The sequence below is a fragment of the Lutjanus erythropterus genome, chromosome 18 (genome assembly GCF_056507025.1).
Source record: "Lutjanus erythropterus isolate fLutEry1 chromosome 18, fLutEry1.hap2, whole genome shotgun sequence".
Classification (NCBI taxonomy): Eukaryota; Metazoa; Chordata; class Actinopteri; order Lutjaniformes; family Lutjanidae; genus Lutjanus; species Lutjanus erythropterus.
The window spans coordinates 34,762,645-34,778,106 of record NC_139334.1 but is presented as its reverse complement, the minus strand read 5'-3'; the positions used below and the strand labels follow the sequence as shown (position 1 = coordinate 34,778,106).

General features: G+C 37.2%; 1 protein-coding gene across 1 annotated transcript; it reads right to left on the bottom strand.

The window, feature by feature from the left end:
- Positions 1-3,054: 3,054 nt before the first annotated feature.
- LOC146311393 (major histocompatibility complex class I-related protein 1-like) lies at positions 3,055-14,956 on the bottom strand. Its single transcript, XM_084742601.1, has 6 exons — positions 14,778-14,956; positions 8,123-8,359; positions 5,939-6,202; positions 5,524-5,790; positions 3,606-3,734; positions 3,055-3,319 (listed from the first exon to the last, which is right to left on the bottom strand). The coding sequence occupies exons 1-6, from the start codon at positions 14,836-14,838 to the stop codon at positions 3,099-3,101; spliced, it is 1,179 nt and encodes a 392-aa protein (XP_084598727.1). The 5' UTR covers positions 14,839-14,956; the 3' UTR covers positions 3,055-3,098.
- Positions 14,957-15,462: the final 506 nt, after the last annotated feature.

Genomic DNA, 15,462 nt, shown 5'->3' with positions numbered 1-15,462 from the left:
TTTTTTTCTTTCGCCTTGATCTACACCCTCCCACTTTTTATGTGATTTGAAATTTTATGAATGTGATATGACATTCTATGTTTTTCTTTTTATATTTCATTACTTTAAGACTTGTAAATGATCTGAATGTCATTGTATACTTTATTCTGCTGGTTGCTGTGTGATCACTGCCTTGTTATATCATGAAAATCAATAAATATAATTTTGTAATCACAAAAGCTCTGAGGCACTTAAAGCCTTTATTGTCAGTTTTAAGGACATGGTCCAACATGACCATGCCTTGTCGGGTTTTGCATCAAACCTTTGTCAAGGAATCAAACAGATCGCTTTGATCAAACGCCCCCTTTTAAAGTGGAACACCACCAAGAGGAATCTTCCTCTTGGACATGGAGTTATGGCCTTCAAAGGTTGCACGTAACATACAAACGCTCCAGCAGATGGCGTCATTCAGCCAACAATACTCTGCTGTAGGTAATGTTTAGTCCTTGGTCATGTCGGTCAGTGTGAAATAATATTTACGAACATGTGAAATTATATATTTTAATTTATACAAGTCGCACCTGAGTATAAGTCGCCGGACCAGCCAAACTATGAAAAAAAGTGTGACTTATAATCCGTAAAATACGGTACAAGAATGGTAAGCTTGGCAGACTTAGCAACAGTAACTAAGAAGGGCGGGGCTTAGCGAAGGGTCAATGATATTTGCACATCATTGGAGGAGGAGGAGAGCTACCTCATTCATTAAAAACATCACAGGAAAACAGTTTAGTCAATCAGATACGCTGTACATTATGTCCAAAACATCTCCACATAAATGTACATAAATAGATAACCAATGAGGAATTTAGAGGTTGGGGTAAGTTGGAAATCTAACTTCAGGGGGCCTTCCGGTTGAAACTTCTGACTGGGAATTTGGATATTCTGATTTTTCAGTGCAAATGAAGCAATGAGAGACTCTCTTACAGTTTGTAAACAGTAAGCAGGATACACACGCATTCTGGCAATGGAACTATGGTGGACCGCAACATCTTGTCAATGGACACTGCAAACATGAGCAGTTTTGATCATGTCCTCAGTCCAGTCAACATGTTTTATAGCTTGCAGCCATGGATATTGCCGATTGCTCTAAAGCGGTCATGATCCTGTCGTAACCCTGTACAACTTGATTCAACCAATGGAATACTGATTCTGACAGCTGTACATGCAACAGTGAGACATTTTGGTGATTTTTGGTGCTGGTAAACTGTCTAATTCAACTTTTGCAGCTGGACCGATACTTCCATTACTGAAATGCATGTGCAGCTTTTTGATGATGTCGGCTGTAAAAGGGTCTTTACACTGTAGCCAATGGGGTTTTCAATAATAACTCTCTCTGCTGCTGATTACACATATAACATACATCTTACTCCACAAAAATGATCAGGGTTTTCTTGATGGTACAAGACTTTTAATACCATATTAACCTTACCAATAACAAGAAAAAACATTACTATATACAAAAATATATACATCTCCAGAAAATTCAGAGTCACAGAACACTAACTGCAGCCTTGTCAATACACATAGTGTTAAAGGAGACTGGGTCAATGAAGTTTATAAGGAAGAAACCAAAATAAGACTAGACTCAGCCTAGGTTCTTTAAGAAAAAGACCTCAAGGAACAGACATGATATCTCAAAAAGATAAAATCTTTTAAAAAATGTTTTCTTTTGTTCTTGCTCAACTAGTCATTCTTCCTCCAGCAAGTCAACAGTATGGTATCTTGATGGACATGGACATGATTAATCTCCCCTCACTTTGCTTTCTTCAAAGGAGGACAACCATCTTCATGACTCCTACGTTTTCTGATCTCAGTACAGCCTGCCTGACGTAGCTGGGACTTGTAATTACCAAGTTTGTATTCTATGCTCCTTTACACTGCCCGCTTCTCGAGGCAGGGGTGTTTATTGATGAGACTCAATGTGGTCTTGATCAGGATAGACTTTCCTGTCAAAAACTACCTGAGCAATCTTGTCCAAAATGTCCATCTTTATGTTCTTTGTTATGCTGATACCTGGATCAACAGAGGCTGAGTCTTGCAGATAAAGTGCAGGTTGATCCCAAAGAAAGTGCAAGATAATGCCTTCCTGAGGCGACTCAGGGATATTAGTCAAATCACAGTGTTATTCATGTCTGGGTCTTCAAACTGTAGTATGAATCTGCCTTAAAGGTGAAGATTTTGCAAAGTGATTCTGGTACTTGAGCAAGCACCACTCTGTGAGACATTCTTGGGGAACAGGGCTGGCTGATATGGACAAAAAATCGACATACTTTTGACCGAATACCTCAATATCAATATTTATCGAAATTACAACAATATTGTAGGGATTTTTTTATTTTATTAAGTTTATTTATATGAAAGACCAGAAGTTTTGCCAGTTTGTAATACTGGAAATGTATAAATATTGCCATTCTTTCATCAGTGGCCATTCTGCGGGCTGGATGTGGCCCGTTGGCGACCAATGGAGTAGCCCTGTTATAGAGAGTCCTTCTCTGCAGTCTGCTGCCTGTTTATAAATCATATTGTGATTGGCTGTTGAAGCTGTTTATCTGTACACAAACCAAGCATTCCAGCATAAATAATACACTCAATTATGTTGACTTAATTATATAAAGTACATAATGCAATGATATAATGTGATATAATGCTTGACAGTTGAGGTATTTTTAGTTTTATTGCAATATGATTTAAATTGAAACCTTTAAGATTTAGAGCAAGACCGCACAAGTTTTGCACTGTGTTCTTGTGGCCAAAATCTCAACCCATTTGTGCACTCTACGTCGGTGCACTATCTTTGAAGGCTGAATTTGCAATATATTCCAAAATCATTTTTATTTCTTCCGTTTTTGTAAATGAAGCCATTACTTTTTGGCTATTGTGTCTGAAATACTGCACTCATTAATTTCCATGATAAAGTAGTGTCCAGCATGCACATTACTTTAACATCTCTGAGGGTCTGACAGTAAAACCTGATGTTTACAGTTGATATTTTAAGCCACTTCTTTTTTTTTTTTTTTTTTTTTACAGTTTTTTTAAGTCCCTCTCAGTTCCTAACATTACTATCGAAGTGCCCCCTTAACTTGATTGGCAAAAAATTCTGGATCATAGAAGTTTTTATCTGCTGATGTAACTCTTGCTGCCCAATGATCCCACTCGCTGCTTCCCTCTGCACACTGCGAGTTCCCCTGCAGATCTGGAGACGTAACAATCTTCACCATCCAGGTAAACTGCTCCATCAGCTGTGGATCAACTTTTGAAGGATGGCGGGACTTCTTCTTGACTACAATGAAAAATGGAATCACAGTTAGGACACTTTATATAAATACATACATAAATTGTTAATGTTTCTAATACCCAAACTGAGCAGAATAACTGAGAGAAAGACAAAGAGAGAATGTGAGAACGAGAGAGAGAAATAAAGAGTGTGTCTGTGTGGATGAATGAGATGGAGTGTGTGGACAGGAGAAGATAATATATTATCAGTGTACTGGTGTAGCTCTACCTGTAGAAGTGAGTTTATTAAGGTCTTATTACAGAAAGTAAAAAGTCTTGGTTGAAAGTCTTACCACATATCAGTAAACATATTGTCCCACAGGATATAAAAGTGACTGTAAACATAACAGCGCAGACTACGAAGATTGTCATAATTCTCCAATCGAGTTTCAGAAGCCGTCTGCCGTCAAGAGTATTCCCATCTGCAATGAAAGAAGATCTTTAAAGTCCATTCTGACCACTTCATCAGAGATAATTCAATTACTGTGGCATTAGTTCATTGGGTATTGTATATGAATTATATTCCTCCATCTTAAATAATGGATTAGTACAGTTTTTAAAACAAAACAGTCTATTAGAAGTGGACTAAAACGATTTCAGGAATGGAGGATCCTGTATAGATTATATTTATACAGTATGTACAGTGATTAGAAACAGACTGAAATACAATAAGCTTACATTTGCCCGCTTTACTGATTTTCAAGTCATTTGATTTTGTTGATCATGAGCTCCTAAAATTTAAGCCTTACCAAATACAGGTTACTGGAAGGTTTTATCAAGCTGTTAACTCTTTATATAGGAAACCTATCACATGTGTAAAGGTGAATGAATATCTTACAGAAGGTTGTCACGCACCAACATTTGCTGTTTTTATTAATTTTAAGGGAGTTCATGTGGCCATGAACTTACAAATATTCTTTCTACATGGGTGATAATATTTTGCTGTCAGAAAATGAGGAAGATTTATGAATAATATTGTCATGTGTTGCTGAATGGTGTAAAAAATGAAGACTTTGTATCAATGAAAAGAAAAGACAAGTTATGCATTTTCCAAAACCACATGGAGTAAGGAGTACTTTTCATTTCATGTTGATGAGAAACAACTTGAGTTTACAGATAAATATAAATATCTTGATGAAAGCATGTCTTTTCTACATGGAACATCAGTTCTAGCAGACTCTGCAGGTCAGGCTCTGGGAGGTGTGCTGAAAGATCTGAGTTATTCTACATATTCCAAACTGTATCAAGCACGTCTATGTGGGAATATGGGGTTACAGAAACTTCCAGGAAAACAAACACCTCCACAACCAAGCAATTTAATTCTTTTTGGAGCTTCATAAGTCTGCACCTGCACTGTCAGCTAATGGAGGTATGGAGTGAGAACCCTGTGAACTCAGATGTAAGGCTGCTTGGTTTATCATCCAACAGAGTGGACAGTGAAATATTTCTCTGCAATCTGTCTGTTGGGGGTAAATGAGTAAATGAGAAAATGATTTCCAAAAAGCAAAGGTAGAGTTGGAAAGCTTGGGCTAAATGCACACAACCACAGGCAGAAGGAGTGAGGTTATACTTTATGTTAGAAAGATGTTTATGCTTGGATGAAGCCGATGACGATGGATTAGACGATTGTAGTTAATATGTCTGAATAATCTCATATGGGGTGGGTCATGAGAATGACTAGACACAAGAATAAAATATTCACTTGCTCACTGATTTGTTCATAGATCAGACTTAAGAAATCAGTGCCATTAGTGCCATACAGGCTTCATTCTAGAAAATATCTGACCTCTATTAACTGTAAATAGTTAAATAGTTTTTAGTGTGTTTTTATTACAGCGTTGTAGTACTTGTTGTACAATAAAACAATTTGCAACTGTTTCACCTTAAATATAACAATGTCTGCCACGCTGGTGTCCAACCACATACAACTGGTGTCCTTTTTTTGATTTTTGCCCCTGAAACCACCACTGACACTGACCACAGTCAGTATGTAGCAGAAATATTTATAATCGTGCCTTTCCCTCTCAGTCCAGACCTTCTGTCACCTTCATCTGTGTGTGTAGCAGCTGTAGCAGCTGACTGCCTCATGGTTTGATTCCAGCATATTGAGAGGGACAGGATATCAGGAACTCTGATTCAACAGATTGTATTCAATTGTACAGGTGTACCTGATAATTCACTGTGAAAGTTATCAGAAATCAAAAATCTCACCCCAGAAGACACTGATGTTGTGACCTCCTGTTTGTATTCTACAGCCGTACATATTGGTGTTTTCTCTCAGAGAGATCCCAGCTGTCAGTCTGATGATCACACATCCGTCTTCAGAAGGCATCGGTTTGGTTACAGTGATCCAACTGGCCTTGGAAGCCCTGTCTCCAATCAGATGCACCGAGCTCACTGATTTGTCAGGAGTTGTCACGTGACACCTCAGCAGTGCCTGGTCTGTGTTTAAAGAGGGCTTGGCAAATACACGGAGCTCTGCAGAGAAATAAAGTATCAGAGGTTATGATCAGGGTTAATGTAGCACCATCCACATCATCCACTACCTACTTCAGAGAGGAAAGTCTCTCTCTGTGTGCATGTCTGGATTTTATCTGGACAGTAATCGTACTCTTCCAGCTCTCACCTGTTTTTTTGTCTGTTGAGCTTAATTTAATTCTCTGGATCATTTGTGGACATTGGTGTCTGATGAAGTGTCTAAAGGCAAAATTCATTTCATCTTTGTTGTTCCAACGATGTTCAAGTGTTTCTGCAGAGGGAGAGTGGGACGTCCATGTCTTAGATTCAGGGTCAAAGCTCATGAAGTCCATCCCATTCACTGCCCAGGCTTCAAAAGTAGAGACATTCCCATTGGCTGACAGGATGCAGCCACGGCGACGCTGTACAATATCTGTAAAGTAAGAAAGTAAGATTCATTTTTTTTGGTTTTAGTGCCCAACTAGTGTCCGGTCAAAAGGTGGGTGTTCGGAATCAGCCAACTGCTTGACTTTTTCAAGTAATCTAACAACTTTTTTTGGATTAATTAATGATTCTATTGAATAATTTACCAACTATTCTAGAGGTTATTTTTTATTACTCAATTAATGTAGGCTAACAATGAACGAAAGTAAATGTTAATATTTTAATGTTTTATTCAATTATCTAATCATCATCATCTAATTTCCACATTACCACTGTGTTATATTATTAATAACTGGCCCTTTTTTCAGATGCCTGATCAGCTTAAATTCAAAAGAGTTGCTGTGACACAGATGATTCTGATTGAAGAATTATTATGTTTTTCGACTTAAAATCTAAAACTTAAATTGGTCATGACATGGATTTATTTCCTTACTGGAGTCACATGTATATAAGATAACTGGCAAATGTATTTTTGTATCAGTGTGGTGTCAGAAAAATAAACAAATTATAGATGGTAACAAAAGTCTAACGTCAGTTTAAACCATTTCCTAACTCATACATGACTGTTAAAGGTTCACCCAAAAATGAAAATTCAGTCATTATCACCTCATCCTCTTCCAATTTAAGGATGGGTTTATTTTGTTAGTCCTCAAAACACTGCTGGAGTTTCACAGGAAAACAGTGTTGCAGAATCTCCCAAACAATGGAAGTGAATGATAACCAGTTTTCAAATGTAAAAAATAACTGGAAAAAAAAACATAAAATGCCTCCATACTGCTTCGCTGGTGTAATCCAAGTATCCTAAAGTCCTGACATGCTGTTTGCACACTGTCACAACACACACACCCACTTCCGACAGTGTGCATGTGAATGTGAACGTGGCTCCAAGCAAAGGATCTACAGTGAAGATTCAGACCAAAAACATGGTGTAAATAACATTTTTTTAGTCATCTTGGCATATTGGGGCTTTAGGACACTTGGATTACACCAGATGAGAAGTATGGAGCCATTTGTAAACTGGTCACCATTCACTTCCATTGTTTGGGAGATTCAGCAACACTGTTTTCCTGTGAAACTCCAGCAGTGTTTTGTGAACTTAAACAGTATAACTGACCTTCAGTCAGCATAAGCATTATCATTTTTGGCTCAACTATCTCTTTGAAGTCAACAGAAAAAGTGGCTGAATAACAACGTTGCATAAGGTTATGTTACCATAGCACCCACAGTATAAATTACTTTTTACATGGGGTGATGAAGAAACACTTCAAATCAAACCAATTTTATTTATTTTATTTTAGCAATTTCTTTTTTTGTCAATGTAATGATGCCAGTTGTTCGTCAGCAAAAACACAGCTTGATTTTTCACTTTACTGGCCAGAGAATTTAGGCTCTTAATAGCTCAGTAGTGATGCATTTTTCTTATTTTATGCTTTTAAACTGGCAAAGACCTCAGATTTTGTATTGACAACCCATCAAATTAAAGTGGTTGTTTTCACCCCAAAATGGACAAAACAATATACGCAGGAGCAAAGAACCCAGATGTGTTGTTCTGATCTATACAGACACTTGCAGACGTGTTTGAGATGTGCTGTTGTCCTACTCAGTGACATCATTATGTCAATACATCCCATCCCCCACTGCTACAGAGCAGCTGTTTACCTGTTTATTAAAGATGTGTTAATATTGAACGTGTTGTGTCCACATTGAACTAGACTGGACACTGCACTTTCTTGGATCCCCAGAAATACACATGGCAAGTTTGAAGAAGATCAGATGAGTTGTTCTTCAGATAGGCAAAATACATACATACAGACAGACAGACAGAGAAAGCTTGCTTCATAGTTAGATATCAGACAGCCCTTCACCAAATTTTAATCACGTCACAAACACAAAAACTGTAAAAACTTACACACTGTGTTGTTAAGAAATCGTGGAATCTCATGAAGAGATTCTAAAATATTATAACTTGCTTCATCACAGTCTTTGGGTAAGTTTTTAGATTCCAGAGAAGGTTTGAAGTCTTCTCTTCTTGTAAAGCTGTCACAGTAAGAGATGGGAACTCCATCAAATACTGTTAGTTGTTCAAACTGAGGATGATCTCCAGGCTGCACACGTCCTGTAGACAGGAACTCAAGAGAGTGGGAACCTGACAAAGAAAAAAAAACATTTGAAGGGTCAAAACTTAAACTCTGGGCTCTTTTTGTGTAAAACTTGTCAGCCAGTGTAGTGAGATCTTATCCATTTCTGAAACGGTTGCACTTTTGTTAGTTTTGGGAAACAAAACTACTTGAGCAGTAGTTCCAGCTGCAGTCTGACCGTTTAATTGACACTTGACTTAAGCCAGTAAGATCTTCCATTGCCTGTTCACAGCCCACAATAGCCAGTGAGAGTCTGAGCTCTACCATGTAAAGACAGAGCCGATTGGAACAGATCCTGCAGATAACTGGCACTTTGTATAGCCAATGATATCCCATAAATGACAATATGCAGTTATAATATCAAGCTAGATCAGGGAAATTAAGCACACTTAGGAGGTTTTACTGAGAGTTACTTTTTATATGAACTGTTTTCCACCACAACGCTTGTTTTGCTGTACAAAGTTTAGTTTCAACAAATGAAAAAGCATAATATTGTATGATTCAGTTCTCTCAAGCAGGGTTTTTTGGGGGTCTTCAAATGACTTTTTTAGATAATGCTGAGCCATAGCCTTAGGAAAATATGTGTAAATGTTCATTTTATGTGATATTGTTAGGACATCAGAATTCAGGATTAGGTAAGGCTAAATGCTGTGGTCCCTTTATGTTTTTATATTTATATTAAGTTATATAGGTCATCTGCAGACATACTTTTGTAAAATTCTCTGATTTTAGCTTCTTAAATGTGAATATCTTTGCGTTGTGGACAAAAAAGACAGAGGGAACAGAAGTCTGTTCAGGATATAACCCCACAAAGAACAAAGTTTTCCTGCTCTGCGGGTGATAAACAATAGGATCAGAGATTTGTACGTTCATCTGCACTGTAAAAGTTACTGGTTGCCCATATTTTTTCACCATGCACAGTGCACACACAGCTGCCAATTCATTATCATGGTCACTAGTGAAAAATGCCTCACTGGGTGGAAATTTCAACATGTTTTGCCTTTAAATCAATCAATAATCAGTAAATTGGGCACAACAAAGGAACAGCTGGACAAACTAATAAACCCAACAAGAAACATAAAACACTTTAACAAAGTTAGTAACTTTCTCTGCACTCTGCAGGAAGAAGTGCCAAACTAACTTTACAGGAATCCACACTGAACCAACAGGTTTTTTTTGGCAGCACAACCAGGAATCTAACAGGAGAACAAAAACGACTAACAGTAAATGTAATCATGTATTCATTTCCTCAAACAGTAACCCTTCATGATTTCAGTTTGAATATTCAAAACATGCATACCCACTATGCACAGTGCACACTAATTCAATGTCATGGCCTCTAGTGAAAAAATGCTTCACTGGATAGAAATTTTTACCATTTTTCGACTTTAAATCAATCAGTCAATCAACAACTTGTGCACAACAAAGGAATAAATAGCTGGACAAACTAATAAAGCTAACAACAAACATAAAACACTTAGAACTGCAACAGTTAATCTATTATTAATTGATCATTACATTAATCTGCATCTATTTTGATCACAATCATTTTGACTGATTTTTAAACAAAAAAAAAATCCTCAAAATTCTCTGATTTCAGCTTCTTAAATGTGAATATGTTTTGTTTTTTTACTCCTCTCTGACAGTAAACTGAATATCTTTGAGTTCTGGACAAAATACATTTGAAGATGTCATCTTGAGGTTTGGGAAACCCTGATCAACATTTTTGGACCAAACAACTGATTGATTAATGAAGAAAATGGTTGACAGAAATAATCGATAATCACAATAATCATTACAGGAAAGACTTGAAAAATAATTCAAAGTCACGTGTTTGAAGAATTCCCCTGAAATTCTCTGATTTCAGCTTCTTAAATGTGAATATTTTCTGGTTTCGTTACTCCTCTCTGTAAGCTGAACATTTCTAAGTTGTAGATAAACAAGAGGACGTCATCTTTTCACTATTTTGGCTGGACTGCTGTTTCCACAGTCTTTGCCAGCATGAAATCATCAGGTGACTCTCTTTGAGTTTTGGGTTATGAGTGTGTTGAGGTATCAGTTTCTGTGGTTGCTTTGAGAAAAAGTGTGTGGGTGTTCAAATTTGCTGTCTGCTGTCATGTAAAACATTCTCAACTTGTTAATCATTGTTCCACAGTCAGTCCACATGAGCTTGTCTCTGTCTGTCTGTCTCTCTCACTGTGAATGCAAGTCTGCAGAAAACAACTGGAAAAGCAAATCGTTGCTGTACTACTGTACACAGTTGTCACTGGCAGATGCTCTTGCCTGTTTCTAACATGGCAGAATTCAATCCTGCAGCGCTCCTTTCAGTACTGTGGATAGCACAACTCAGCTCATTAATTAGTGTAATTCTTGGAAATCCCTGTTTAATTCAGCCCTATGTGCAGCATCCAGCAAACTTCAGTTTTGAATCAAAAGCAACCAGAGGTTATTCACTATACCATATTTTATATGATATATTTGGAGTATTTCCCTTTGGACATTTTGGGTATTTCTATTTTCATCTGCCAAACAACTACATGAGATACTGACAAATAAAATCCACCATATGCCGGCCAACATAAACCCTATAATGATGTCATACTAAATAGTGTTTAATATTTGTGCTTGTTGTATTGCTTTGAGTCATATGTGTTCATTGTTTTATTTGCTGCAGATTTCTGTCCTCCTCTGTGAGTTTGTGCGTAATGTGATTGGTCCACTCGACTTAATTGCTGCCTTGAGATTGGACAGAAAGACAAGATCAGCCTTTATAAACCTCAAGCTGAAAGCAATACAGTGTTTTCATATTTACTATAATGATTGTATTTGTCCAATAATTTTGCCCTTTCTACAGTGTACGACCAACAATGCCAAAACTCAAAACAGTATTGTGGGAAATCTACTCATCACAATAACTTCTAAAATGCATGTTTCTTTCTTTGAAATGCTTCATTTGATAAGATATTTTACATTAGTAATATAGAAACATGTGACCACGCATCTTAAAAGTGAGACTCCCTGAATACAGCAAGTCCACAGCCAGTACAAACCAACCTCAAGACAAACGAATAAAAACTGATACTTTGACCTTCATTGTGCTGCTGGACTTTCTTGGGAGTGGGAAGAACAGGGGAGCTACAAATCACATTATGTCTAGGGTTCCTCTAGACCAGAGGCGTAACAGTATCACTTTTGATTAACCACTTACAAATTATATCTAATTGTTTTTAAACTAGTTCATAAAATCAGTCTAACATTTGATTGTGTGGTCAGTTATATCTGACTAATGTATGTGAACTTGCTAACAGTGGCACAAACAGAGACACAGTTTAAGTGTGTGTTTCATGTATGTGCGCATTATAGGTGCACTCCAGTACCACACATCTGCTTTCATGTGGATAAAACACAGTTGTGCTCGATGCCCTAAATGCAGGAAATATTCAAGTCCATATTGCCTTAGAAAAAATAGTGTAAACTCTCAACTATGACTGACTTCCAATGTCCTGGTACTTAAAATTAACAAATTGATGAATAAATTATCATCATCCTTAACCCTTAAATTAATTTCATCATTTCTTACAACTATGGTTTCATTTTAATTGCTTTGCTGTCCTGGCATTTGACCTGTGTGTCCTGATATTGCCTATTCTGTTGTTCAACAAACACTGAATAAAAAAGTTTAATCCACATCTGCATCTTGTTGCACCAATTTCTGGCTTTCTAAAAAGTAAGTTTCCTTCACGATCCCTGCAGAGTTGTAGTCAGGTAGGATTAATGTTTACCTCCGAGCTCCACTGAACAAACTGGATGGACAGGTAGGTATCTCTGAACAGGACACGGATATCACATGATCCGTCACCCTGCTGACAAACTGGTATGGAGCAGGCAGTTAAAACATTTTTTAGCATACTGCACTAGCCAGCCTGTAAACAAAGCATTAAAGTCTAAATAAGAAACAAAAGCTTCACCAGAAGCCTGTTGGCTGATCAGGGTGGTGCTGAGATTCTGACGTTCACATGAAGCTAATCAGAGACATCAGCTGTCTGAATTAGACAAATCAAATGTTGATAAAGAATTACTTCTTTGTTTTTTCACACATTTTTCTTGGCAAAGCAATACAACTTCATGTTGTAATGTAGGTTTGCTGCCAGGACAAAAACCCAAAATAAACCTACATGACTCAGGATGTTGATACCCGACTGATTTGTCTAATTCATTATTCATATTTTAGCTTGAGGAATTTTATCACCCATTTATTACAGTGTAGTTGCTCCACAAAGGTATCACTTCATGGCAAGTGTGGACAAAAAGGATCATTAAATTTGACATGTGTGGCCTGTGTTTGTTGTGTGTTGTATTAAGATAGAACCTGTCCTTTAAGGATCTCTGTCCATCTGTCCAACACTTTGGTCCAAACCAAGACATTGTTCTTTACGATTATAGTGACCAACTGAGCTTTATTTTAGCATCATCATGAGCTAAATGCTAATAATAATGTTTAGCATGTTCACCATCTTACTTTAAAATGTTAGTAAGCTAATATCTTAGCATGAAACATAAAGTAGAGCTGAGGCTGAGGGATGTCATCAGGACATCACACTTCTGGACAAATAGAAATCTGTCCTGTGTTGCAGCTCATGTTTCCCTCATCTCTTTATACATGTGACTGCAACTCAAAGTGTCTTCTTAAACTTCAAGTCAATTTCCTTCAGTGTTTTAACAAAGTTGGTTTGGCACTTATTCCTTCAGAGAAATATGAAAGTTACGGGAATCCAGTGATGGACTGAACCAACAAGTCTTGTTTTTTGGAGCAGGACCAGGCAATTTACGGTAAACCTGGATTTGTTTTTGAATATTCACAACAGACACGCCTACAGGAACACCAGTAATCTCATACCTGTGGCATCTTATGAAGTATGATGCAAAGAATGACATACAGTGAAACAGTAATATGTTTTTACTGGTACATTATTATTCAAGCAGCACGACTTGATGGAATGTTACAGATGTGCTGTAAGGCTGGCAGATGTGTCCACAGATAGTCTTCTCTTTGTCTCTAAGCTCCACTGAACACAGGATTGAAAAGTATGTTTGTCTTATCAAGACACAGACAGTGAGAACAGGACCAGAACCCTGCAACATGTTTTGTCCTGCGGGTAATATAGGTATATATATATATATATATATATATATATATATATATAGATTTGACCATGTCCATCTGCACTGTAAAAGTTACTGGTTGCTCTTATTTTTTCATCATGCACCATGCCTACTTATTATCATGGCCTCGACTGAAAGAATGATTCAGTGGGTGGAAATTTCACCATTTTTGTCTTTAAATCAATCAAACAATGAATTGTGCACAACAAAGGAAGGAACAACTGGACAAACTAATAAAGCTAACAACAAACATAAAACACTTTGAGCTGTAACAATTAATCTTTAATTGACTATTAATTAATCTGGATCAATTTTGGTAATCAATTAATCCTTTAGGGTCATTTTTTAAACAAAAAAAACCCTCAAAATTCTCTGATTTCAGCTTCTTAAATGTGAATATTTTCTGGTTCTTTACTCCTCTCTGACAGTAAACTGAAGATTTCTGAGTTGTGGACAAAACAAGACATTTGACGACATCATCTTGGGCTTTGATCAACATTTTTCAGCATTTTAGCTGGAATAGTATTTCCACAGTCTCAGTATTAAATTATCAGGTTAGTTCTCTTTGAGTTTTGGGTTATGAGTGTGTCAAAGTATCAGTTGATGTGGATGTGTGTTCTCAAAAAATTCATAACACCAAAGACCAAGTGAACTGGCCCCTTACAATAATGAAATTCCAGGCCTGATATTGCCTAATCTGTTCTGTTTTTATGATTAATGATGATTTTTTCTTTTTTTGACTACTATTGCATTCTATATCAAATTGCAGTGAACATGGTTCTCTTGGCAGCACAGAACACAAAATAATGTGGTGAGAAGAAGTTCTCAAGGTGTTTACTTTATAGTCACAGTAAAAACAGCAAAACCACCATGTGTGAAAATACTCAGTTACAAATAAAGGTCCTGCTCTGTGATCAGCTTAAACCACAAAATCCAAAATTTACCATCACCAAGATGAAAAAACGAAGAGAAAAAACAATGAGCAGTTTTAAGAACTTCTGCAGGTTGATATTGCAGCATTAAAAGGTGTTTGCACACCAGTATTAGTTTATAATCATTCTTTACATGTAGAATCTTGATCTGCAAAGAAACAACTTCAGCCATCAGAAACACATGGAGGAGTCAGAAGGACAACAAATTTATCATTACTGTAAAAAATCAAAAAGCAGTAAGTGTGAGACAGTAGAGACAAACAGGTCTCTGCTGCTACAGTTGACAGCACACTTTAAAATTCAGCAGCAGCACTGATGAAACGTCACTTACCACATTCAACTGCTGACAGCAGCAAACACTCAATTAAAAGTTTAATCCAATTTTTCGGCATCTTGTAGCACCATGTTCTTTTTAACAAATAAGAGTAAGATTTCTGCAACGATCATGTTCAGTGTAACCTCCAAAGCTTTGAGCTACACTGAACTGGATGGACAACTTACTGATCAGGTAACAGATATCACGTGTTCAGACATGCATTGTTTATTCTTAGGTAAGGTGCAGGCAGTTCAAACAGACATTTTCACACCTACCAGTACAATAAAGAAAAAGGAACTGGTTGCTGTTATCTTTTCTCCTCAACATACTGGAAGTGAAGTGATACCGTCATATTGTACAGTGACAACACAGGGGTTTTCCGAAATGTGGTAACAACTTCTATCTTTGAGTTTCCACACACAGGTCTTCAGACCTCAGACCTATTTAAGTTTCCCAAGGCAAGACAGCACTGTGGAATTTTACTCCCCATTTATGTCACCATAGTTGCTCCACAAAGGTATGGCCTCATGCCAGTATTGACAGGAGGGGTCATTAAATGTGACGTGTTTGTTGTGTGTCAGTCAGTGTGTCCAACATCAGACCCAAATCAGGACAGAATTCCTGATTTCAGCCCTGATCTCCTGCTCACCAACAAATTTTGGATATCCCTGAGAACCTTCTCTGATCAGAGGCAAACCAC

Bases quoted from the DNA above. Each gene is read 5' to 3' on its own strand.
- LOC146311393 (XM_084742601.1), bottom strand. From the start codon at position 14,838: ATGCCGAAAAATTGGATTAAACTTTTAATTGAGTGTTTGCTGCTGTCA. The intron at 8,360-14,777 runs GTAAGTGACGTT...TTTCTTTGTCAG, and splicing joins GCTGTCAGCAGTTGAATGTG to GTTCCCACTCTCTTGAGTTC. The intron at 3,735-5,523 runs GTGAGATTTTTG...CTTTCATTGCAG, and splicing joins CAACATCAGTGTCTTCTGGG to ATGGGAATACTCTTGACGGC.